The sequence below is a fragment of the Alosa sapidissima genome, chromosome 14, assembly GCF_018492685.1.
Source record: "Alosa sapidissima isolate fAloSap1 chromosome 14, fAloSap1.pri, whole genome shotgun sequence".
Lineage (NCBI taxonomy): Eukaryota > Metazoa > Chordata > Actinopteri > Clupeiformes > Clupeidae > Alosa > Alosa sapidissima.
This window is the reverse complement of record NC_055970.1, coordinates 17,320,440-17,347,525: the sequence shown is the minus strand read 5'-3', so window position 1 is coordinate 17,347,525 and position 27,086 is coordinate 17,320,440. Positions and strand designations below refer to the sequence as shown.

Here is a 27,086-nt window from a genome sequence, read left to right as displayed (position 1 = left end):
GGAGCATTTCAGGTTGAGGGAGAGACTAGGTTAAGGCCAATAAGGATCTCTCCAGGCTTGCAATATCTATCCAACATCTAAACACAACGAGCAGAAACACTGAGCACTTCATCCCCAATTGCAAAATTGCCAAGAATCTATACACATAAGTAATACATGAGAGAATTGAACTGAGCAAAATACTGTGTGAGAGAAGCGTGAAATGACATGGGAGAATGGCTGTAGGCCAAAAAAATAAATAAATAAGAATATAAATACATAAAAAAGAAGTGCACAACAGCAGATATCCTACCAGGTTTGGTGGTTTCATCGAGCCACACAGGGTTTGTTTACTCTTAATATGAATAAAAATGTTGCCCTTTTGTCACTTTAGTAACACAGCAGGTCAAGCACTTTCAAGACAGACAGCATGTATGCTCAGTGCCATATCTCATTTATTAGTACACCAGTGGCAGGACCTGAAAGAGGTGTGATACCAAAGTTGTGAAAAGAAAGATGAAAATCATACCATCACCAAATCCCTTAATATCTGAAATAATTTAAAAATATCTTATTTTAGATCAGAACATTATATCATTATAATATTGTCAAGTGAAAGGACTAACTTGTTCAAGTGTTAGGATACTAATGTGGCTTTAATGATGCTTATGGGTCATTCCACATCAATTCAACCAGGGCCCACGCACTTAGGTCTCAAAATATTCTGAAACCTATGTACCTATGTTACCCAGGAGACACACTGTAAAATTACTTTTATGTAAGATCAATACTTTCCAAGATACAGCCAGTTTTACGGGGGGAGGGGGGTGTCAATTTTGTTTGGCCTCTTTTTTTTGTCAAAGTTCACAAGCCCATAGTGCAAGAACTACACCATGTAGGAGGCTCACATTTTGCATGCTGGTACATAAATAGGAATAGTATATAGCATTTGGTCTGGATGACCTGCATGGTCATAGCTGTCCCTCAAATTTGATCAAAATTGTATTGGAGTTTTTGGCTGGGCTCTGTTTAGGCCTTCAGAAGATATATTTGTACTCCACATAGGCTCTTGATTTATGTTCCTTATTGAGATACGTAGAAACACTCTCACAAAAAGTCATGTACCAGCATGCAAAATTTGAGCCTCCTACATGGTTTAGTTCTTGCGCTATGGGCTTGTGAACTTTGACAAAAAAAAAAAGAGGCCGAACAACATCGACCCCCCCCCCGTAAAACTGGCTGTATCTTGAAAAGTATTGATCTTACATACAAGTCATTTTACAGTGTGTCTCCTGGGTAACATAGGTACACCTATTACCTATAAATACCTATAGGTATTTTTTTCAGAATTTTTTGAGACCTAACTGCGTGAGCCCTGGTTGAATTGACGTGGAATGACCCATATTTGTTTTTTCTATTTATTACCAAGGTCCAAACAGTGTATAAGTATAAGTATATATACTCTTTTGATCCCGTGAGGGAAATTTGGTCTCTGCATTTATCCCAATCCGTGAATTAGTGAAACACACTCAGCACACAGTGAGGTGAAGCACACACTAATCCCGGCGCAGTGAGCTGCCTGCAACAACAGTGGTGCTCGGGGAGCAGTGAGGGGTTAGGTGCCTTGCTCAAGGGCACTTCAGCCGTGCCTACTGGTCGGGGTTTGAACCGGGAACCCTCTGGTAACAAGTCCGAAGCGCTAACCAGTAGGCCACGGCTGCCCCCATGCACTGGACTGGGTGTACCTAGGTCTTAATGGGATGGGAATGTATGAACAACACTAAAGTTAAAAAACAAGCAACATTTTGAAGCTTTCAACTCTGGCATAGAAAGCATATGTATACTTCCGCTTTACACAGTAAGATGCTAAAGTGTCCTTCTGCTATTGGTTGAGGACTTCCCAGGGCAGGCAATGGGAAACCAGACCTTATTAATACATGATGATGCAGGATTCAACAGCAATGCACAGTAGGCTGGAGATGGCTGCAACATGCGCTGCATGCTGTACACGGGATCGGTATAGGTATTCCTCCACAGCACAACATGCACTTTCTGCTAATCAACAAGCTAGATTAACCAATATACCACAACTGGGCACAAGATATAATCAGAACAGGGGACAGCTGGAACACGTGTCGTCACATAGCATACAATACCTTGTATCCGTAAGTGGCCTACCTTCACAGCACAATATGCCGTTGATTTTGTTTTCTCACAATCGACTTTCTATTTTATTTTTTTTTTTTAAACAGCCGTGTTACCTGCTATAGGGAGCACTAAAGCTGCCATACACCTAAACCACAAGTACCAATGGAAAATTCTATTGCCTATACACAGATCCTTCAGAGTGTAGACAACAAATGATGGGATGTGATGTCTCTACTCAAAGCCTATTACATCATTATTTGAATTTCTGCATCACTCACTGAGATGTACTAGAATTTCAATCACCACCACAAATTGCAACCTTTGCATGTTAAAAAAGAAAGCCAGACAGAAATACATAATACACAGTCCGGTTGTGTGTGATTGTGGGCACCATTACCTTTGTTGTTGAAGATAACATTATTTAGTTTTCAAATTGCATGCTCTTAAAATACACATTTACCTAAGAAGAAAAGAAGGTATTATTCTTGTTATTCTTCTCCAGAGAATTTCCTTTGGTTTGAATGGTTTCCATTAGCCTTGAAAAGCATTCAGCACATCAATCCATTCCATTCCTTACAAAAAATAGCTCTTATTATTCTTATTTGAAAGGAAAATCAGCATGTCTCTCACTTTCAGAGAGGTATATTATTGAAATTCAAAGACACACTGCAATTGGAGTTCTAACAAATTAACCAAGCACTATCTGTTCAATGTTTCTTTGTAGATTGTTGACATTCAGACCATTTATATGTTGGCCATTATTCGTTTTATTAGTTCAGAGTTCTTTCTAAATATATATCATCGCCAAAATGACATCATCATTTTGCAACTTCAGGTGGACCATGCTGTCTCAAACTACTTCCAGGGGATTTAATGATGAGAGATGCCAGCGTTGGCATTAGCATGTCAAAATACTTCTCACACATACAGCAACAACCACATAGTGAAATTTGCTGACGACACAACTCTGGTGGGTCTCATCACCAAAGGCGACGAGACTCAATACAGGTTGGAGGTCGACCTTCTGACCACGTGGTGCAGGGACAACAACCTCCTGCTGAACGTCAGCAAGACCAAGGAGATTGTTGTTGACTTCCGTAGAGGTCACACCCAACACCTGCCACTGACCATCGACGGTGCTGTGGTGGAGAGTGAGCAGCACCAAATTCCTGGGGGTGCACATCAGTGAAGACCTCTTCTGGACCACCAACACTGCATCACTGGCGAAGAAAGCTCAGCGCTGCCTGTACTTCCTGCGGAAACTCAGGCGAGCAAGTGCTCCACCAGCCATCATGACCACATTCTACCGAGGCACCATTGAGAGCATCCTCTCCAGCTGTATCGCTGTGTGGGGCGGAAGCTGCACTGAATACAACAGGAAAGCCCTGCAGCGCATAGTGAACACAGCTGGAAGGATTATTGGTGCTTCACTCCCCTCCCTGAAGGACATTTACACCTCCCACCTCACTCGCAAGGCGACCACAATTGTGAGTGATGCAAGTCACCCCGCTCACAATTTGTTTGATCTACTGCCCTCTGGGAAGAGGTACAGAAGCCTGCGCTCCCGCACCACCAGACTCACCAATAGCTTCATACCAGGCTGTTAGGATCCTGAACTCTCTCCCCCCTCTCCCCCTCCACCCTCAGCTACATAACATCCTGGACTTTTAGACCCCCAATGGCTGCCTTGCACTACTCCACTTGCACTACTCCACTTGTACACTTGCAACTTGTTGTTGTTGTCCTGTTGTCCTGAACACTTCTGAACACACTTCTGCTGCTCTTACATAACTTGCACCACTATGCCACTTGCATACTTAGGTCAAACAAAACTACCTCAGCCATTTATTGGCCTGACTTTTGCACTATTATATTGACTGTCTACTGTATGCACAATTTCTACCAAATGTTGCTGCTCTTATTTCTTCATTGTATGTGCCTTCTTATTTTTACTTTTTATATTGTTTACTTGAATGTTATGTTTGTCTGTGGACCCAATTGGTAAAATATGTCTTGTCTCCACCGTGGGATAGTAGGAAACGCAATTTCGATCTCTTTGTATGTCTTGACATGTGAAGAAATTGACAATAAAGCAGACATTGACTTTGATACCGTGTCTAATTAATCAGTGGTGCTCAGAGGTGTAATGATCACTGAAGTACCACCAAGCTCAGTTTATCATAGTTTTATTATTTCCTCAAACTGTTATTTATTTTATTTATCATTGGTTCATTGCAAATTTCACAAAAGTAAAATCTGCCTGACTTTAGGGAGAACATAACTAGCCCGTAAAAACAAATGGAAACAATTTTCCTACAATCATCATGTAGCTTAGTGCAGATAAGATTCAGCAAATGGCATGGTAACTTCATGCCATCCTAAACATACTATCTGAACATGTTTTCATCAAAACAATTGATTCTACTGGATCCTAAAAGTCATCAGTGTGCAACAGCTGCTGTCCTCAATTAGAGCAGAGCAGAGCAGGATTTGGTGAGGGTCTTAAGAGAGGAGGGTATGGGAGACAAAGGCAGGGTGGGCGAGGTGGAGGATAACCCTCATCATTAACCTCACCATAATCCTGGTGCCATTGTCTTCATCTGAATTAGGATTAAGTGGCCACAATCCGATCTACCAGTGGTGCTTGAAGATTGAGACAAATAATCCAGCCTTCACAAACCCATGTGTCAAAACAGGAATCAAAACTTTCACTTAATACTGGACAAAACACAACAACGCACTCACACACACACACTCACAAAACACAGACGTGTATTTGAGGTCTGCAACAGGCAAGGACATGGTGCAGTGATCATAAGCACAGATGTAATACATCAAATCTTCCAGAGCATTAGCCTTGAGACACGTAATCTCCTAGTCAGTGACAGGTAGAGGCGGGCAACTAAGTGACTTTCAAGTAGGGCTGAGCGGTAATTATGATAACCAGGCAATCATTATGATAGAATGGTTGGCAAGGTTACAGGAAGAGGAGAAATGAGGATTAAAAAGCAGACAGTAAGATGCGCCGTATATACGACATGAGCCAAATCCCTGTCTCAACACAAAGGGGTTGTCCCTCACTGCTAGATTAATAATATTATCCCCTGATTAGACAGCAAACAAGAGGGAATGTTCTGCGTGACAAATATAGCTTCTGGCTATTCAAACGCTCAGAGGAAAAACTATACGTTTTATTTCACACATAGCCATATGCTACCAGAGGTGGTATGAACCCATAAGCTTCACAGGTGCAGCATTAATTTTGTCTCAACGATTCCATCATAAAGAGTCCACAGGGCAGGTATTGATTGATGAGCAGGCAGTGCTACTGATGTGATTAAGGTTAAGGCTTTTTAGGTTTGTTCTGTTCTCATTGCATAGATTAAGGTCATAATTCTCGGGTCACTAAAAATGCTAGGATTTATTGTAAGAGCAGAGGATGAAAACATGGATTAATGATATTCGATACTCAAACTAGAAAGTTCACTGTCCTGTATATTGCAGAGGCTATGCTATACATAATTGAATCAAATAAAATATGAATGCTATACATTTATACAAATACTAAAATGAAATTATTTCTGCCTTTTTATAACTGCTAGCATGATTGTTTTGACAGGTTGGGCATGTATGACTGGATGAGGGAAGGGAGAGGAGAGGAAGGAACATAAAAGTGCTCGATCAACATCCAAAACTCTTCACATATGTCAAAGTACCCCATCACCACTAGGGCAAAGCAGGCACATGGATGGATAAATGGAACAGAAGTATATTCATTACAGTCATAGTCCCATCTATCTGATGGGAGTTCAGCAGTTATAGAGAAGTACACAGTTACCATGTGGCTGTTTGAGAGGCCTTGACTGAGAATCACCCAAAAGTGTATTTTGTTTAGCCAGAATCTCACTCAGAGTCAGGCCCGCACGGGGATTCGAACCCGGGTCTCCGCAGTGAAAGGTGGAGATGAATCCCCTGTACCACCCTCAGCTATGAATGAACCAAAATGCAGGAGTCAGATTCAGAGTTCACTTTACTGAGTCACAAAAACAGGCAGGCAAACAGACTTTCTTGCAGATTGTTGCAAAGTATCACAGATATAGGCAATGACCATCAAGTCGAAAAAAGGCAAAAAAAAAAAATCCAAAAACAGAGGGCAGTAGACAAAAGTCCATTCAAACAGGCCAGCCAAAAATTCAAAGTCAAAAAACACCTCAAAGAGGGAGAAATTGATAACCAAAAGTCTTTTCAAGAGTATTCAAAACAGGAGTATACTTACGATACAGGTGGCACACAGGAGAACTCAGCAAAGGCAATAACAAACACATGCTCCTTAAATACTCTGATTCATTAACAATCACAGGTGTAATCACTCAAACACATGAGCCGAGAAAATCAGGCAATTGACCGATCCCAAGCCCCACCTCCCATTGTCAGTCCCATAGTTACTGTTGCTAATTCGGACAAGTTTGCAGGAAAGTGTGCGAGAACGCGTGTTCAACATGGGGACGCAGCACCCCAGTGTATGCTGGATTTCTGGGCGTCAAATAATATTGATATACTCAAAAAACAGAGGCCAGAAAGGCCTTCAGTATGCGGAAGGGCACATTCATTCACATTCACAATGTCCACTGTTATCAACGAGGTGGAACACCACAAATTGAAACCAATCCATTGTTACGGATCTTAATGGGATGCATGTTAACTGGGGATAAGCATCACGAGCAGGTAGTTTACCTTATTTGCTACAGATGTGACTCTGATTCAATAAACAGGTCTGTGCAAACATATGGTGTTGACGTGTCCATAACAAAATCTAATCATATTTCGAGGATTAATTGAAGACGGGACCAAGTGCTGCAGATCCAAAGTTCCCACGCAACTTGGGAGAGTGGCTAGCCTATAAGCAGCTCATGTTGGGGAGGTGGATAGCTTCGCTTCGGTAGGCTGATAGCCTACTTATTATTTTGAATGGCTGCTTTAGAAGGAAGAGTTCAAATAAACATGATACAAGTGTATTGAAAAGAAACCACTAGATCTATCCGAGTTTAAACCCCACGCACGACATATCTGCATGGCAGGCAGACGCTATCAAGAGCAATTCCTTCGCTGACGTGATTTGTCTTGCACTAGACTTCATCAGTGCCCGCTTGGGCTGTACTTAATTTAAATGTGGGCAATGTAGTAGGCCTAATATTGACGATTTTGAGACTGCATAGCCTATGCAGCAAGGCTTTGAATCGGCACATGATTTGATCTTTAGAAGACATTGGCTATCTCGTTCAGCCATCAAATGCATCGCAGTAGGCTATTAGCCTATTGCGTTTGTTGAAAAAAAATAATCGTTAGCTTATTTCTGTGAAGTCTTCTATCCCAAGTTAAACATGGCAAGTTAGCCTGTGCCTAAAGCTGAAAGTAGCCTATTCTTGTTGTGTGTGGCGATACGTGATTGAAGGTGTAGCCTATTTTCGCGTCTTCCAATCGTATGAGTGTGCGAGTTCAGTTCCTGCGAGGTAGGTAGGCTTTACTTTTTTGCGTAGGCTTATGTTGCTGTTTCAACAGTGGAAACCAGGTACACAAATAAAGGGAACATTTTCGTACACACAGATTTTTTTACTGAAAAGTAGCAGTCTATCCAAAGTTGTGCAAAGTTAGGCCTATGTGTGTTAACGTTTCACACGGTCAGGACATCGGATGTCACTTCTACAAGTACCCCAGGCATATATTTGAACCTTTTTGAGCTCTTTAGTTATTTAGTTACTTAGGCTACTCGCAAAATAAGCATTATAGCATTCGCATAACTGGCGTATTGTCATACAGAATGGACACTAGAAAATTCAAAATTGACCGAGGTTGACCGAGGTCCTCCGAAGTCCTCATTGTGACATGGTAAAAGGGGGCGGGGCTTGGGATCGGTCAATTTCCGAAAATTACAAAAACAAGGTGCAAATGAGGACATCTAGTGGCCAAAAGCAGTAACTGCAACTGAAAAGTCCCTGGGACCTGACAGGACCCCTCCCTTTAGGATCATCTCCTGATGATCCCCGGTCGATCAGGACAAGACGGACGTGCTGGACATGTTGACAGAGATCCTTAGATTAAGATGTCAAGATAAACAAAGACAAACTTATTCAACATGTCCCGTAGGACGTCATTGATCAGAGCTTGGAACACAGATGGAGCGTTGGTGAGGCCAAAAGGCATGACCTGGTATTCATAATGGCCTGTAGGAGTGTTGAATGCCGTCTTCCATTCGTCCCCCTCACAAATATGCACAAGGTGATAAGCATTGTGAAGATCCAGTTTGGTAAAGACGGTGGTTCCCTGGAGCAACTCAAAGGCTGAAGCAATGAGGGGAAGTGGATAGCGATTCCTTATTGTGATTTTATTGAGTCCACGATAATCAATGCATGGCCGAAGACCTCCATCCTTCTTGCCAACGAAGAAGAAGCCCGCACCCGCTGGAGAGCACGAAGGTCAGATGAAGCCAGCGCCTCCCTGATATACTGGTCCATGGCCACTCGTTCTGGAGCTGACAGAGAGAAAATGCGACCCCTACGGGAACAGGTTCCAGGTAACAGGTCTACAGCACAATCATAAGGTCTGTGGGGTGGAAGGGTTGTTGCTCTTTTCTTATTAAAGACCTCTCTCAAGTTGTGGTACTCAGGGGGCACTCGGGAAAGCTCAGGAGGCTCAGGAGACAGGAGTCTTGAAAAGAGGCAGGTAGTGTGGCCTGTGACTCCTTCAGGTCCTTTTCTAGGGAGATGATTAAGGTCTTCACTCCTACAGCCACTGGCCGCATGGCAGCCAAGAAGCTCCTCGATCTGCGCCAGGGAAACCGGTCTGCAGCCGACTACGCTATCCAGTTCCGGACTCTGGCAGCTAAGAGTGGCTGGGGAGAACAGGCTCTGCAGGCAAAAAATCCAAAAACAGAGGGCAGTAGACAAAGTCCATTCAAACAGGCCAGCCAAAAATTCAAAGTCAAAAAACACCTCAAAGAGGGAGAAATTGATAACCAAAAGTCTTTTCAAGAGTATTCAAAACAGGAGTACACTTACGATACAGGTGGCACACAGGAGAACTCAGCAAAGGCACTAACAAACACATGCTCCTTAAATACTCTGATTAATTAACAATAATCACTCAAACACATGAGCCGAGAAAATCAGGCAATTTCCGAAAATTACAAAAAAAAAGGTGCAAATGAGGACATCTAGTGGCCAAAAGCAGTAACTGCAACTGAAAAGTCCCTGGGACCTGACACTCCAAGGCTTTATGGTAACTGCTTTGACATCTTTCATGGTCACAGAAGGCTAGAACCTAGGCTTTAATCTCATCAACTGGGCGGCCCAGAGTCACAGCACTCTGTTAAATAACACAAAAATCCACACACCAGTAGTTTCTGAGCAAATATTTAATTATGTGACGTTTTGGGGCAAGTCAAATATTTAATTACAGACAATTAATATTTAAATATTTAATTACAGACAAAAATAAGTCTGTAATTAAATATTTGCTCGGGAGCTACTGGTGTGCAGACTTTTTTGATGTTATTGCTGTGACTTTTCCTTTAGTCCTGCACCCTAAGTTTAGTGCATGCCTTCTGTAGACTTTTCACAACATTCTGTTCCTATCACTGTAGTGGGATACTGGGAGCCGGACAGACCACAGGTCGAGCGCACTCACCTGTCACCAGTCTCCTCCAATATCAGCACCACAGAGCAGAAAGATGATTTAATGTGATATGATTCTGTCAAAGCCTATAGAGCTTCAGAGTGTTATTTATTCATGGCTTTGTTGAGTTCCCGGTTGTGGTGTACTCATTAGAATGTTAATTAATTTTGTATATTTGCTCACCTATGAAGTAGTCCCTGGTTTGTCGACCAGATAAAACTTGCATATCAATTCACCATGTGCACTCTGAAGTCGTCAGTGACAAAGTTTCAAATTAAGGGAATGAATTGAGGAACATACCACAGCCAATTAAGGTGACAGCCAACGTAAAACTTTTTTCCAAATGCAGACATACAGTAGCATATCAATATCTTCAGGTGTTTCAAGATCAAGTTGTCTATGTCTAAAAGCTGTCTATCTCGGTCACTACGCACAGTATTTGTTCTATGAATGTATAACAGACACAATAACAAAGACTATTAGGTAACAGAGCCCTCACTAGGCAGGCTCCATTGATAGCTTTTACAGGGCGTGGAGGGTAATATTGTAACAAAGTCTTATGACATCTTATATAGATTCCACCTCTACAAACCAAACCACCAAAACCACAACAGCAATATTTGCAATGATTTGGACTTATAATGATGAAATGCTGAAGAGGATGCCCAATGGTTTCTACTATGTTTGTTATAAACAAATTCATATTCATAAAATGCAGTCATGCATAAAATCATGGTTGTGATGGTTGGTTGTGAGTAGTGTCCGAAATGTATAAGTAAAGCAAAAAGAAAGCAATAATATTGTGAGCAAAATGGCATACATTTAAGACTTTACTTATAGTCCAGTCATTTTAAGCCAAAATAGGGGTCAAGGTTGAACAAATTGCAACCCAAGCAAACTTAACTGATTTTGAATCCTCAATATGTCCTGAGTAAGGGAAAAAAGCCCCGAAGAATCCCGATAGGGGAAAGTTTAGAAAAAGACCCAAATATACCCTATTCATGTGCCTATACAGTATTTTTCTCACGTGAATAGGGGAAAAAAATTAACCTTCACATATCACCATGAAAATTACTGAGTTGATTACTTACATCAAGACAAACAAAAAATGTATTATACGTTTTTTGAAATTGTTTGTTAACATGGGCAAACAGGGCATAATGTAATTACGAATAGTTAATTTGTATACATACCACAACGGAGCTAATAGTCCAGGCAAAGGTCTGACCCAAAACTAATTGCAACAGAATTTATTTTCACATTTTAATATTTCAATTGGTGATCTTTACACCATAGTAAAAGACCATGAAAATCCAGTTGGTGGAAATATGTTAAAATGAGGGTTGTTTTATGCATTATTCTTCAGCAAATACTGACAAAACTGTAATTAGAATGTTGTAGAATACACATTCTAAAGAATATCTGACCCCATCCAACTTAAAGGTGCGATTTGTAGGATTGTTACCGAACGTTCTGTAGGCCAAAATCAAAACACTGGTGAACGTTCTCAAGACTACCAGAAGCGAGCCTCTTCTGGGTTGCCAGATGTAATGAAGACTTAGCTTGTTGACCTGCAGCTAAGGTAATGTGTAGCTGGGACATGGTTCTCCAACCATGTCCCAGCTACACATTACGGAAACAGTGAAAACAAAAAATACCTCTCTAACCAACGTAACATATTTAGCTGAAGTTAGCGATGCAGATGAAGTTTAGCCTAGGCTGTTGTGGAGAAATATGGCCAGCTCTGCGTCAGACTTATATTCTTCGTTTGACCAAGACGTCACCATCTCAGGAAGCTCCTCCGATGTCCACTTAATTTGTTTCTTGTTTTAATTTTGGAAATTAAAATTTGCCTGCCTCTCGTGGGCGTTCATGACTACTGACAGCTGTTGACAGTTGGCCTTTGCTAATTTGGCAACCCAAATAGGACGACGCGCTAGCCCATTATTAATACGCTATTCTAGAATTAATCGTTCAAAACATAAACGGAAACGGTTTTACGGGTTAGAGTAATGTTGTCAAATAAGCCATTACTTCAGTTCATCGTGTTTCCTTACTCTCTGACAACATATGGTGATCATTTTTGGAATGGTTACAGTTTATTTTCCATTATTTCCTACATACTGGACCTTTAACATGGAATTTTAGAATCTTGCATTGTTGAGGAACATTTTTTTTATTTTCAAAGAGTGAATTCCTTTGGCTTATTTCATACTGGTTTGTTGCAAAATGGGTGTCTATTTTTACATTGTGGCCCTTTGAATCAATGGAAATGGTTGTTGAATCTTTAAATAGAGCCAAGTGGGTTTTTGCATGTAAGTGTTCCACAATGTGTAATCTGTACAAACACATAGTTAGGCATTATTCAGCCTAGGAAAGTGGTTTTGGTGTTTACGTAATCTGATTTAGAGGTCACTGAAACATACAGTATATCACACTAAAGTATCAGTCCATCATTTTGCAAGTCTTATAGTAATTGACCTCTTGCCCAGGGGTTGACTGATATACTGTCTGTCCAATCAGAGGGGCCTGTATGATGCCCCTTTACTTTGCACAATTTTTGTCTAAAACAATAATCGGACAGCACAGTATGTTTATGTTAGTGAATGCAGGAAAATTGTGAAGGCAAAGTTGAAGATGGACATGATAATGTCCTAATTCGACAGAAGGGTGCAGATGGGATAACTGCAGTTAGCCTCCAAGTGTGACTATTGTTGTGACATCTGGCAAAAATGCTATACTAATAAATATAGTTTAAGATTAATAATTGAATAAAAGAAAAATAATGCATGCCTATGCATGGATCATGGTTTTACCAAAGTCATAGAACAGTCAAAACTATACATATTCTAAAAGTATATGCACTGTACATGAAATATAGCATCAATCAACTTATGTCCCATCTTCCTCCATACCATGCATAACACATACTCCTCTATTCTGTATAGGCGAATCAAGTGAACAGCTGATACATTTTGGCCTGCACTATTAAGGGAAACAAATTAAACACCCTAAACTATATATTTTCTGAAAGCATATACCCTCCGGAGGAGATATAACACCATTTAAGACATTTCCCATCTTCCTCTATGCCATGCACAATACATTGCCCTCTATTCTGTAAAGGCCAATCTAGTGTAAAGTGGATACATTTTGGCCTATACTGTCCAGGGAAAACAAATTAAACACCATTATCTATATATTTTCTATTAGCATATACCTTCTAGATGAGATATAATACCAGTTAAGACATGTATTATCTTCCTCCATGCCTTGGACAATTTGTTTGTCAAATGTTGCAATTACTTTTGGGTCACTATACATTAGCTATACATAATTACATTATGCCCTGTTTGCCCATGTTAACAAACAATTTCAAAAAACTTATAATACATTTTTTGTTTGTCTTGATAACAAGTAATCAACTCAGTAATTTTCATGGTGATATGTGAAGGTTAATTTTTTTCCCCTATTTGCGTGAGAAAAATACTGTATAGGCGCATGAATAGGGTATATTTGGGTCTTTTTCTAAACTTTCCCCTATTGGGATTCTTCGGGGCTTTTTTTCCCTTACTCAGGACATATTGAGGATACAAAATCAACCCTTTCTCCTAAAATGACTGGACTATTACAGCAAATTAACTTTTAATTATAAACTTAATATTTGCACATTTTTGTTTTTGTGTTTGCTGGTAAAATAGGATAATCGCAGTTTGTTGCGTATGGGGCTGCGTAGCCATGGACCAGTCAGGGTGCCCATGCTGTCCCCTGTCCACTGCCAAAAGCACCCACAATGGGAATGTGAATATCTGAACTCGACCAGAGCAATGAAAGTGGTGTGATGAATCACGTTTTCTTTTACATCACGTGTGCGTCGCTTACTTGGGGAACATATGGCACCAGGATGCCATTCATGTGGATGTTCCTTTGACACGTACCACCTACTTAAGCATTGTTGCAGATCATGTGGACCCTTTCATTGAAACAGCATTCCTTGATGCCAGTGGCCTCTTTCAGCAGTGTGTGCCCTGCCACAAAGCAAAAATGGTTCAGGAATGGTTTGAGGAACAAAACGAGTTCAAGGTGATCACTCTCAGATGAGGTCATCAATCTCAATCCAATTAAGCTGTGGGATGTTGAAAAAACAGAAAAATTGAGCCAATCCTCATAAATATAAAAAGCCTTTAATCAAAATTGACTACATGCCAATGCGTTTATCCAATAATAATATCCAAAATATCAATTTAAAAACAATGTATTTTCTGATCATAAAATATAAAACTCAGCTTAATGCTGATACCTGATATCTGGCTTGATATCGCTTTGTTAATACATGATGGTGCATTTTCTTAGTGCTATTGAAGCACTAAGAATGAGTCAAGACTAGATGGTGAAAGAATCCTTCTGGGCTGTTAATCTGAATGATAGATGAACACCTGCAGTCAGTGCCCTGTGCCATCAGAATGAATAACATTATACGCTACTTTAATTGTAAAAACAAGGTTGCCTTGACAATTGCAGGCCCTGATATTGGAAGTATATCTGTCTGGAATTTGTCAACCGGCTACTTTGAAAAACAGACTAATTTCAAATCGGTAAGGGAGAAAAAAAGACACCTCATTTACTCAGTCTTAAGGTCTGTGGCGTTGACTTCTACCTCCAGCCATAATCAGCAAGATTTAAACCCCTGAGTGCTCATCATGAAAAGGATTTCCCAGTCGCAGAGCACTGTTTTAATTGACATCTAAGGTTGTGATAAATGCAAATTTGCCAGAGCATTTCTGTGTTTAAGTCAATGGAAGTCAGGCACTGCATAAACTACTGTTCTCTCTCGTCTTTCACTCTAATGGAAAAGCCTGCAGAGCCCGGGGAGTTGTCAAAGCATTCTCTCTCTCAAAAGTTAATTAGCTCAGAGCAGGTAAAAAAGGAATCCAGAAAAAAAGAACACCATGTAAGATTAAGTTACTTTCAGAAAAAAATATGCAGCGCAACGGCAGAGACATAATAACTATTAGGAAAAAGATACTATAGTAACAAACGACTCACCAGATTTTCATCCATCTTGAGATGTTTTGCCTCCCTACCATCATACAGGTCACACTTATTTAGCATTCCTACACTGGCAACAAAAATCTGTCATTATGCTAATTGCATAACTACACGGAAAGAGGTGTTGATGCTATTTGCACTCTGGTGGAATGTGTGTTGGGACTGAAAACAAACAAGGTGCCACTCATTCTATCAATAGGTAAGTCAGGGATAGGGCAAACATGTCAATTCTATAAAATCACTCAACATGCCGTACACGTGTATGTGGTAGGTATGCAACTAAAATGACTGGCTATCTTTCATTATTTATTTTCCATCTAAATTCTATTAGCATAATATATAATGGTCATACTACACATTTTGATTATGAAAATCATTTTGAAATCAAAATAAAATGTGAAAGATAATTTTCAACGGCTATTCTTGTCAATGCCCAACTCTTACTCTCCCACTCAATATCAGCAGATTTCAGCAAATTTGTTCAGCTGTGTCTGGGTCTCCACCCAACATATCCTTTTCCTCAACATCAACATTTATGCTTGTGGGGACGGTACAGCCTTCTTAACATCCTGAAAGGTCCTGAGAGAGGTGTGTATGCTGTTACATAATATCCCATAAAATGGTTTGATTTTAAGTACCAACCATTGTCCTTTGTGGTATATCTAGACATTTTATTCTTAATTGATATTCATAATACACTGTAAAAATGATTAACCCAGTCATCGTGTTGCTTTGATTTAAGTTATGCCAACGTGTAGCGTCAAGTTTATTACACATAAACTGACATATTAATTTTGCCTTTATTCAGATAGTACAGTGAAAAGTGACAGGAGGTGAGTGGGAAAGAGAGATGGGGTGGGATCGAGAAATGATCGCAGGTCAGATTAGAGGTTGCGTCCCCGTGGGAATTTCGACTTACACTACAGCATCCCCAACCAGAAAATAACAACAGCACCCCCAACCACAACATAATTATAGCACCTCTAACCAAAACATAACTACAGAACCCCCAACCAAAACATAACTACAGCACCCCCACCCCAACCAGCCTGGGGCAGCCGTGGCCTACTGGTTAGCGCTTCAGACTTGTAACCGGAGGGTTGCCGGGTTCAAACCCCGATCAGTAGGAAGGGGCTGAAGTGCCCTTGAGCAAGGCACCTAACCCCTCACTGCTTCCCGAGCGCCGCTGTTGTGTGCTTTACCTCTCTGTGTGTTCACTGTGTGCCGAGTGTGTTTCACTAATTCACGGATTGGGATAAATGCAGAGACCAAATTTCCCTCACAGGATCAAAAGAGTATATATACTTATTCTTATATTTACCAAAACATAACTACAGCACCCCCAACCAAAACATAACTACAGCACCCCCACCCCCCAACCATATACTACAGCACCACCAACCAAAACATTACAGCACCCCCAACCAAAACATAACTACAGCACCCCCACCCCCAACCATACTGTAACAACAACACCACCAACCAAAACATAACTACAGCACCCCCAACCAAACCATAACTACAGCATCACCAACCAAAACATAACTACAGCATCCCCAACCAAAACATAAATTAACTCAATCACTCAAAGATAACTTCACTGTGTTAATTTGAGTCAACAAAACATTTTCTGCAGTATACAATATGTAATACAATCTGATATAGAAATTGTATAAGTGTAATTGTAAAAGTGACAGTATCAGTATCAGTATAATCAGGTGATGATTTTGGTGGCCAAATGAGATAAACTAATAAGTGACCCCAAAATCACCACCTGATTATACTAATCCAGGGAGTATAGCTGAAGGCTTGGGCTGTCTCATCAAACTCCCTAAAATGTCTCACCTTTCTTTTTACTCCTGCTCTCCTTGCAGAGTGATGTATTCAGGCTACACTGATAGTGTTGTGCAGAGGCCCCCCTTCATATGATATTCTATCAAAATAGTCTAGATTAGAGGATGTTGACAAATGCTTTAACAGAAGTTAAACAGAAGGATCAAAAGAGTATATAAAACAAACAAAACAAACAAAAATTGAAACAGGTCTTACTGTTGTCTATATTACATATTCTGCAATTGGGATAAGGTTAGCTTTTCATGTCACTAAAAATGTATTCCAAAAATGCAAATCACACAATAATGAAACCTCATTCAATATGTTATATCACATACAAAGACAATGTTTGATTAAAAGCTTGAAATGGACTACAGGCATGATCTATTAGTCCGATATATTACCTGTGCCTATGGCCTAGTTGGGGCTGAGATTACTGTCATTATTTCTTCCTCGGAGGTAATGATGACACAGTGAACACTTCTATTTACAAAGGCTAATGAACAGAGCTAATTGACCATGTAATTAAATTAAATGAAAGGGAAACATTAAGAAATATGGTACACCTGAAAGGACGTGTTTGCACCTAATCATATATGGGATTTTCAAGATAGAAATGAGGAAAGAGTGGCTGGACTTTGTTCATTCATATTGGCCTTTGCAGTGCACCTTCTGGAGGCAACACAGGCTCTTTGATTTCTCATGTGTTTGCCGAATCTGTAGGATTTTATTGTGGATATTAGTTACAGACATGGTGAGACAGGCTAGTTAAGGATTCAGCACCACATATAAAGTAAATAAAATATAAAGTAAAAGGGATTTAAAAACGTCCACCATACTTTTATATCTCTGTAATAAAAACAGAGATTCAACAGTCCTCCTGTTCTCCTAAAACCCTTTCTCTGTTCACCCTCCTTTATAAGGCAATGTTTATTCTGGTCACGACTCCTCATGACAAACTTGCACCCTCTCCTTTCCCCTTCTCCTTTGTATAAAAAGCAGCACTTCTATGAAAAGCAGCATCAAGACTCACCCACACAAACGCTTACTGACAAAACACAGGCATATTGTGTGACTGTACCATGGGTTCTTGCTCATTCTTTTCCACATTTCACCACACCTCCCTTCCTAAATATAGCATTCACTATCCCACACACTATACACACACTGCCTTATTCAAGGAGAGCTTTTGCCCTGGCCAGTCTTTACTTTATGGAGTCAGTGTTTATGATAATTGTCAACAGCTTTGGCAGACTAAAAAAACTCCATGCAAGAAAACCACTAGACTGGCCAAACAGTAGTGGATGTTTGCATGTGTATGCATATATTTATTTGCGGGGTGTGTCACGTCTCTCTTCACTATAAATTACTTTTTCTGAACCTAAAATTACAGAGAGCATCATAAAGATGTGTTCTTCTCAAGTACAGAAATATGAAGAGAGTGCATCACAAAATGATACTTTGTTATCTGTGAACGTGAATGTGATGCAGCTGTTCCCAGCCAGAGATCAGAGGTTCAGACTTTGACCGTGGGAGCTGAACTGAGAGAGGTTAGATGTTTTGCAGCTCCATCCAGCAGTTTCCAATCAATCCCCGACACTCCACTAAAATACACAGAACATTATCTTTCAAGTCCCTGTTCAACAGCATCAAGGCACAGCCTACTCTATTCCTACTATGTTAGATCTCCCTTGAGAGCAGGGTATTTTTGTATGATGGCATCAGCTAGCTTATACTAAACACATCATCTTGCAAGACAGATGAATGTGTCTTTCAGAACAACATGTGAGTCACTACTCACAAGCCAGCCAGTGCACAAAATCAGTGTTTCACTATTAACCTAGCATCTTTTGTTATAAGACGTTTTTATTCAAACGTTTTATTCAATAGGCCTAGATGCTTTAACATTTAGTGTGAGGTTAGGAATAAGGCCAGAAACCAGTTCATGTTTACTTCTTCCTTGGGAGCTCTGAGGACTTTAGGGTTTGTGTGTCCTGCCACACAGCCAGCCCACGTGTAGGCCTACGGTTTTTTAGCTGGCCAGTGTGTCCCTCTCTTCATACTAAAAAAGCAGTCAGGGAGGGACCACCATCTGGAATGCCGGGAATGTTGAAATGTTATTTTTCTTGGAGAGTTTATTTTTGTGTTCCATCATAAACCAAGAGAAAGATCCTTTGTTTCATTTACACACAGGGTTAGCACAGTTACACTGGACTTCTCCATCTGTAGCCTACTCATTTTCCACACAGAATAAATAATCTACTGTAGCCTTATTGGAGTGACACTTCCAACAATCTGGATAGGCTTTTCTTTTCATCTCTGTAATCAAAGCCTAGGCTACCCAGTCAATCTGTAGTAAGGGAGGACACACTTCACACACAAAAAAGAAAAAAAGAAGAAAAATCTTTTAGTAAATAAAAGTCCACAATCTTAGAATACATAGGCCTAAGGTACAATTTTAATTTAAAAAAAAACTCACAAAAGCGCATTGCACACGTTATCACATAGCCTATTGGCATGTGTCACAAATGATGTGGTAGCCTAGGCTATATTTTGCTTTGAGTAGGCTAGCATCACCAAATAACTTAAAATATAACCACTTACCTTAGGCTAGGTCTATGTTGTGTTGGCGACTGTCTCCGCAGGCTACAGTATGCACGACACGTCAAAAGAAACACTGCGAAGACTCCCAAATGTTTCACACTTTACTCCTTTACTCCGACAGGAAAGGCAGCTCCTGATGAAAGACGAATCTCTCTCTCCTGACGTAGGCCTACTGATGTTAAAACTTTGGTTTGAACAGCAGCACTGTCCAAAACGTTTCCAATATTTTATATACACTATCACCCTCTAGTGGGAGCTGACAAACTTTCAGTTTTGAGAAGTGTAGGCATAGGCCTATGCTGCTTTCCCCTAATTAGCCTCTGCTACCCCTCCCTGTTCCACATGTTATTTGCTATGTGTATTTTGTTTGATTGTCGCATGTAGACCTATTAATAATAATTTAGCCATGTGTTCGGTCACTTTTAATGTGGGCGTTACACTGCGTTATATTGTTGCAAGTAGGCAACATGATCAGGATATTGATATTTTTATTTGATTAATCGATAGTGTTTGCCTGAATTAATGCATGGAATTCTAACTGAAAGCTTAAATAAATGCTTTTGATGGAGTGAGTTGAATTACTTGAACTGTATTCGACTGCTTCCAATCCACCACAACTCCATTGGATGGTCCATGAGCTGAGATACAGTAAGGTGTGTAACAAAGTTTCACTGTCCATTGGTTAAGCAGTGTATGGTTAAGCATTATGTCCCGCCTTCCAGTTCAGCCCCACTTGCACGCGCGCCTCCTTTGCTCTGCCTGTCACTGCACGTACACGCTCCCGTCCTCCTCGTCCTCCTGTCGCTGCTGTGGACCCGACATTCCAAATTCGTTTCACGCGCTTCGGTATATAAAGCCCCCCTGTTCTCTCTCATCATGTCTGTGTCACCTGACAAACGACGAAAGATGGAGTCAGCACTAGAACAGCTGAAAAAATACACCGTGGTCGTTGCTGACACGGGAGACTTCAATGGTAAGACTGGGCAAGCGAACTTCATTGGGCTCTGAAACGTTTACTTGCATTAGCAAGCTAACTCTAGCTGGAAATGTCTTTTAAAATTGAGAATGCAGTGCTTGCATCAGTGATACCTTGAAGTGCGGTAACCAGTCTAAAGAATCTAGCTTCAGTGCATCACTGCTTGCTCGCTAGATCTAGGCCGCCACGGTGCTTATTAGCTTGCTAACTAGCTTACTCTATGTTCGCAAGGCAACAAGTTAGCCAGCTAGACACTTGCTACGTGCTCATCAGTAACGTTAATCCGATCGAAATGATCAACCACACTATTGCTCAGCCTTGACTGTAAACTCTACTGTATTGAGTGAAGACTAAGTTACATCTAAAGTTAATGTTATCGCAACTCGGAAGTTTAACCTTGCATTTAGCATTTGCAGAAATAAGGTTAGCATAATAATGTAGCAAGCCACAACAGGGGAAGCCTAACGTTACATCTTGTAAGTTAATGTTTAACATTAAATTCACCGGACAGACAAGCAAACAAATGGCCTTGATCGTGAGATTCACGTTTAATTACATTAATGCATGTCATGTAACGTCATGCTGTTACACTTGGAAAGGAAAGTTACTTCGGTAAGGTTAAGCGAACAGTGTTGAATTGCTGATGCACTTAGGGTTAGCCGTTTAATAGTCTTCACAAAGTCTACCACGGCAGTCACGCGTACTGGTCATTAGTAAGGTCATGATTTGTTAAAACATGTGACTGGTACCTAATGGGTTTAAAATGATCATATGCACACCAGACCACAGGCATTTTCCGTAATTAACGGGGTGCATATAGATTGCATTATTTATTAGAAACTTTGAATCAGGTGTTGACCATCATTTTTAGATTTTAGCTAGACTTGCTTTCTGCTGTGCAATATTCAGTCATGTCCTAACTTCTCGTGGGCACGATGAGGAAATGTATGTTGTGAAATTGATACATTTCCAAACTGTGCAAAACTCCGATTTCCTCATGCTTACAAAGTCACAGTGACGAGACAGAAAGTGACGTCACAACCGTGCGTTCCTGCTGGTTTGACCATCCAGCCACAATCGTTACTCGTTTCTCTAACACGGTCACTGCCACTTGTTGCATACAGGAATGATTTGAAACATCAGCAGATAATACAGCTGTTGAAATAAAGTGCTATGTTTTAAAATTGCCAGCTTCCTGAAGCTTGTATAGTATGCAGGTGTCGATGTAAGTGGCCATCCCTATTGTGTTGCTTTTTTGGGGGGGATTTCCTCCTTCCTTGTTGGAGCCTTTTATCTCTTCTGAATACTTTTGAAATCTGTTCCTGAAATACTGGTTACTTCCTCCAACCAAATATGTGTATAGACAGTGGACAAAGAGTTTCAAATTTGTGTACGGAATTGAAATCCAGTTCTAGATGATTTCTTCTTTAAGATGCTTTGATTTCTCAAGACTTGATCTGCTTGGCTACGAAGATAGTGTGATGACACTGACAAGGTTGCTGAGATGTTGTAGTTGTCTGCTTTGTTTTTCAGTGCACATTCAGTGCAGCTCAATGGCCTATTCCAGCTCTTTCCTCTGTCAACATTTCTGTCTGTGTCTCCGTCTCACTGCAGTTTGGCATTGAGCAACTCTGATCAGACAGCGTAGCTACACTGTTTTTCTTTGGAATTTGGTTTGATCTGTTCAGATATTGCTCCCCTAAAAATACTTCTGTCTTTGGGAATGATTATGACCTTATCTACCTCGAAGGCTGTATCAGTTGTAAACATCTTTGCTTGTAATGTTTGCTCAGCCACTCCCAGATATGATTCCCGCCTTATTCACAGTACTTTGATAACACAGAATTTGTCAGTGAGTGAGACATTCCTGGAGCTCATGTAATTTGTTTGTTAATGTGCAGTAGGATTATGGGCCGAGTTAAATATTTGACGTTCAGAGGTGTGTGTGTGTGTGTGTGTGTGTACACTCAGTCATCTGTCCACTGCTCTGTCCACTCCTAGGCCCTGTGGCACGCTTCATGTGTCTTCATTACACAATGACAGTCTGCACTCAGGGCATGTGTGTGCCACGCACTGGTCTTGGCTCTGTGAAAACTTTGTGTCAGCAATTATGGCTTTTAAAAAACTATGTTGGTTCTTCTGTTGGTCATGGTAGTTTGTTGCACAGATAAATTCAGCTGATAAGTCAGGTGCTGTTAAATGCAACTTTACCCGGGGCATATAGTTTGGTTCATATCTTTTGTCTATATATATAATTAGGTACACAGCTTTTTATTTGTTAAAAGAGAGCTGTGTGGAAGAAACTAGATGCATAAGAATTTGCAGGCTTGTGAAAGAGGTGACATCACAACTGGCGGAGTAGCCTACCACCTTGTGGCCATTTCATGTACTGGCAAAATGGTAACTAAAATGTTGGCCTGGAAGGTAGGCTATTTGTCCTTGTGTAATTTATAATCCAAGGTATCCACAATATTCATGAGCCAACAATGGGCCTTGCCATGACACTTCAGTATTTAGAAATCCGTTTGTTTTAATTTTGTTCCGTGTTATAATTTGAATGTGATTAGTCATATATTATATAGCATATCCATATTGAGTGCAGAATTGTCAATATTTTGAAAAGCCGAATATTCTGGTGAGCCTGCTGAGACTCCACTAAATTATAATGTAAACAGAATGGATGGAAGATGAGAACCAGACAGAAATTGGGTTTCACGAATAAGGTGGATAGATAGATGTTTTGGAAAGAGTGAGGGACATGTATGTAATATTAAAGTCTCCAACAAAGGCATCACCGACTGTTAATCTGAATTCTTGAGCCATTTCTTGTAAGTGAACAATAGGCTGTTCAACCAGTTTGTAGTGGAATCAGTGTAGGTAAACAAAATTGAAATCGAAAGCGGTCACGGCTTCTTTGACATAAATAGAATGTAGGTTACTCTGTGCTTCAGTTCCTAATTATTGGTGGCAGCAGTGTCCAACTGCAAAAAGAGGACATTGAGGTCACTATGAGGGATGTGGTATTGCTAAGCAACAATTGAATCCCAGTAATTCAATTCACTGCTGGAAAGAGCCAAGTGCAGGGCACTGGACAATGGGGCCATCCTGGACCACAGCCAAGCACACACATAGCCTAGTGGGGGAAGCTGCCATTGGCTTGACCATTACGGTATTTGGTGCCTAAATTGTTTTTGTTTGTCTTTTTTTATTTATTTTTTGTTCCCCCAACTGTTCTTTTTTTTTTTTTTGTATTTAATGTTTTTTCAGCTGATTAACAAAACGTGTGTAAGTGTGTGCGCGCTGATGGTGTATCTGTTTGTCATTCTCTTTAGCCATCGATGAGTACAAGCCTCAGGATGCCACCACCAACCCGTCCCTCATCCTGGCCGCTGCCAAAATGCCAGCCTATCAGCACCTCGTGGATCAGGCCATCAAATACGGCATCGCCAAGGGCGGGTGAGGCCAGCGAATATGCATTCAGACACAAGTGTTACAGTTCTGGCTAGGGCTGCGCAATTAACCGATTTTTAATCAAAGCTGCAATTTGAACTGATGAAAATAAATAATCGCAACGGCTTCAACGGAATCATGCAGCTTGTTGCAACTCTGTGGTCAACCCAGTGGTTAATGTTGTCACATTTATGATTTTTATATTCATGTCATCCTACTTGTGTGACAGACAATGAAGCTCACCTAACAGAAATGCTGTGCTTCTCATGCACTAGGCATCCTCACCAATCATAAGTGGCCCAACCTAAAGCGAAATTTGGGATGTTGAACCAAAGCTTGACTTTTTCAAATATTAGATCATAAATCAAATCGCAATATCTATCAGAAATATGGCATGCAGCCCTAATTCAGACATGGCATGCTGAACCCATACATGCAAAATTAAATGTACAGTTTTAATCACGGCAGTCATTTATTTTTATATTATATTTACATGATGTTTAACAGGAGTGAGGAGGAGCAAGTTACCAACATCATGGATAAGCTTTTTGTCAGCTTCGGAGTGGAGATCCTGAAGAAGATTCCAGGCCGAGTCTCTACTGAGGTAGATGCCAGGTATGAGTATTGAATGTTTCACTTCATTCAATATTCAATATGTTTTCACTTCACTTCAGTTGAAGTTGCAGATTGTCAGGGCACCAACACAATGAGATGATTGTGTCGGACACTTTCTATTTGAGACGAGAATGTAGTGTTTAGAGTGTAATTCACTTGCCATGCACTTTGGTTGTACCTGATCATACAGTATATAGCCACGAGCAGAAACTGCCACCTTGATGTGCTGTGGTGGATGAAGACCATTGCCCAGTAGTTTGTTGTTGTTTACTAATTTGCCGTTTATTCTGCCTCCACCCGGTCCTCTGTGCCAGGTTGTCCTATGATAAAGATGAGATGGTGGCGAGAGCAAGGCGGCTCATTGGCCTGTATGAGGATGCTGGTATAAGCAAGGACCGTGTGCTGATCAAACTCTCCTCGACCTGGGAGGGGATTCAGGCTGGCAGGTGAGGCATGATGTTTTTTTTTACATTTGGTATATTTTACCTTCCCTGTTACACTCAAATAAATATATATATGCACATTTATACCTGCACAGGAAATGTACCTTGTTTACGATTGTATCCCTTACATGCACAAAAAACAGTACTTTTTGTCCTTGACTATTTTTATTTGCATATTTATTTATTAGTTTGTTTATTTATGTCTTAATCGAGTGCTTCCTCCATTTGAGTTGCGTGTAAATAAGTGTTTTCATTGTGTGTGTGTTGCACAGGGAGTTGGAGGACAAGTACGGGATCCACTGCAACATGACGCTGCTCTTCTCCTTCGCCCAGGCGGTGGCTTGTGCTGAGGCCAAGGTCACCCTCATCTCCCCCTTCGTGGGCCGCATCCTGGACTGGTACAAGGAGAACACAGACCGCAAGAGCTATGAGCCCAACGAGGACCCAGGTACTCACAAGGGATAGTAGTCGGTGTAGGAAAACAGCACCTGCTTAATAGGAAACTAAGTTCTATATGCCAAGATGTACCAAAGATTGCTTACTTCCCACTGACCCAGAGACTTTTGAATTGCACCTGCTTATGTGTACTTTATGTCCCAACGCAGAGTCCTTTAATGCAAAGTCTTTTCACTTCAGGTGTGGTAAGTGTCACAAAGATCTACAACTACTACAAGAAGTATGGCTACAGCACAGTGGTGATGGGAGCCTCCTTCAGGAACACCGGCGAGGTGAAGGCCCTGGCCGGCTGTGACCTGCTCACCATCTCCCCAGGGCTGCTAGGGGAGCTCAGCCAGGACCACGACACGGTGACTCCCTGCCTCACACCACAGACGGGTAAAAATGGCTCTCTACACTATATACTACATAACTATGTTACTAATTATCTTTACACTATATAAGTATGTTACTAGTGATTTTATGATTGATTTTAAATACATTGATATGCCCTGTTCCTCCAGCCAAGGCTGCTGACCTGGAGAAGGTGCATCTGAATGAGAAGGACTTCCGCTGGCAGCACAACGAGGACCGCATGGCTGTGGAGAAGCTTTCGGACGGAATCCGTAAGTTTGCGGCAGATGCCATCAAGCTGGAGACTATGATTAAGGTACGCACAAATGTGTGGTCTGTTTGTTTGTTTAATTTTTGCCTTATGGTGGAAGAATTGTGTGCAGCATCCACTTGTTTGAAATATGAATGTGACTATGAACAAATCGCATCCACTAAAACAGGTGTTTTTGTTGTCCTCCTGTTGACCTCCTAGCTCCAGCAAGTCTTTTATCTCTCATAGCACAAAGTAGTATAGGTGATGATTCATGGGGCAACCTCTTGAGCAATGTTGCTGGGCAACCACAGAACTAGTTCCATGTGTTCTTATTGGATGATTATGACGATGATGATGATTTATAGTCCCTTTCCCACAGGGAGTTCCTCAGTTCCCTCTCAAATTTAAATTTCCTCTGATCAGTTAAAAAATTTTGAACATGAAATAAAAATGGATTTCTTTCTTTCTTTTTTTTGTAGGAGAAGATCCAGAATGTAAAGAATGGACAGTGAACGGGCAAAGACAGGGGCAAGCACTTGCGGGACCAATCCCCCCCCCCCACTCCCCCCCCCCCCCCCCCCCCCCCCCCCCCCCCCCCCCGACTCCCTCAGCATACTGCCTACCAGACCTGCGGTGTCCACCTACTGGTTGGGATTGACTCTGACAACTGATTGGTCTCTATCAAAGCAGGCTATTCTGTAGCTTTAGACTTGACACCAATAAACACGTTAGAAATGGACACCTCCTGGCGAGCTGGTCAAAAAAAAAAAAAAAAACCTCAAAGATGGACTGAAGGTCTAGCTCTGCTGAGCAGTGACATTTGAAATAGTGGACCAATTGCTTTGAAATTGGACTCTGATGACTCTTTATAAGGACTGATGTACTACTGATACTTACAACGGTTGAGTGGATCTTTGACTCTTAAATCTATCAAAATTATGACCATTCCTGTGAAAAAAAATATGACCATGTTAATAATTTGTAGCCCTATCATTAAAAATAACCTGCCCTCACTGCTTTGTGTAGTCTTGTGTGGTTTTATTTGCTTGATTTGAATAAGTCATCAATTGAATTTTATCTACCGTATGACTCGGCAATATGTTTGAAGGGGGACTGATTGTAAGGCCAGAGTGTGAGTATGAGAAGGGATATCCAAGAGTTATTGGTCTATGACAAACGTGAAGTAAAGGCAGGAACTTTAATGTAGTTTTATTCTGCATTTTTGCAGTCTGATATGAGAAGAATGAATTTGCGATCTTAGCTCCATAGGATGTTG

The 27,086-nt window shown here is 40.8% G+C and overlaps 2 protein-coding genes across 6 annotated transcripts in view; one reads left to right on the top strand and one right to left on the bottom strand.

Annotated features, from left to right (window-relative positions):
• The window catches only part of tspan4a (tetraspanin 4a), a 57,713-nt gene extending 38,273 nt beyond the window's left edge, over positions 1 to 19,440 (bottom strand). Inside the window, exon 1 of one of the 3 annotated variants that reach the window (XM_042060794.1) lies at positions 19,285 to 19,440. Coding sequence is in view for 1 of the 3 variants with exons in the window: in XM_042060793.1 (XP_041916727.1) it covers positions 6,404 to 6,452 (49 nt within the window). In the remaining 2 variants the exon portion in view is untranslated. Of the gene's footprint in view, positions 1 to 6,403; positions 6,468 to 9,182; positions 9,192 to 19,284 lie in introns of those variants that run through there. The other 2 variants (XM_042060795.1, XM_042060793.1) reach the window with 2 other exon arrangements.
• Positions 19,441 to 20,037: 597 nt separating this feature from the next.
• Positions 20,038 to 26,823, top strand: taldo1 (transaldolase 1). Of its 3 annotated transcripts, none has more exons than XM_042060788.1 (9): positions 20,038 to 20,257; positions 23,593 to 23,716; positions 24,218 to 24,325; positions 24,640 to 24,771; positions 25,041 to 25,216; positions 25,405 to 25,602; positions 25,728 to 25,873; positions 26,290 to 26,357; positions 26,403 to 26,823. In XM_042060788.1, exons 1-8 carry the CDS (start codon positions 20,161 to 20,163, stop codon positions 26,320 to 26,322), a joined length of 1,014 nt encoding a protein of 337 aa, XP_041916722.1. In that variant the 5' UTR covers positions 20,038 to 20,160; the 3' UTR covers positions 26,323 to 26,357; positions 26,403 to 26,823. The 3 variants fall into 3 exon arrangements, with proteins under 3 accessions (XP_041916722.1, XP_041916723.1, XP_041916721.1); XM_042060789.1 differs by having other exon boundaries at positions 26,290 to 26,359; positions 26,397 to 26,823; XM_042060787.1 differs by having other exon boundaries at positions 26,290 to 26,823.
• Positions 26,824 to 27,086: the final 263 nt, after the last annotated feature.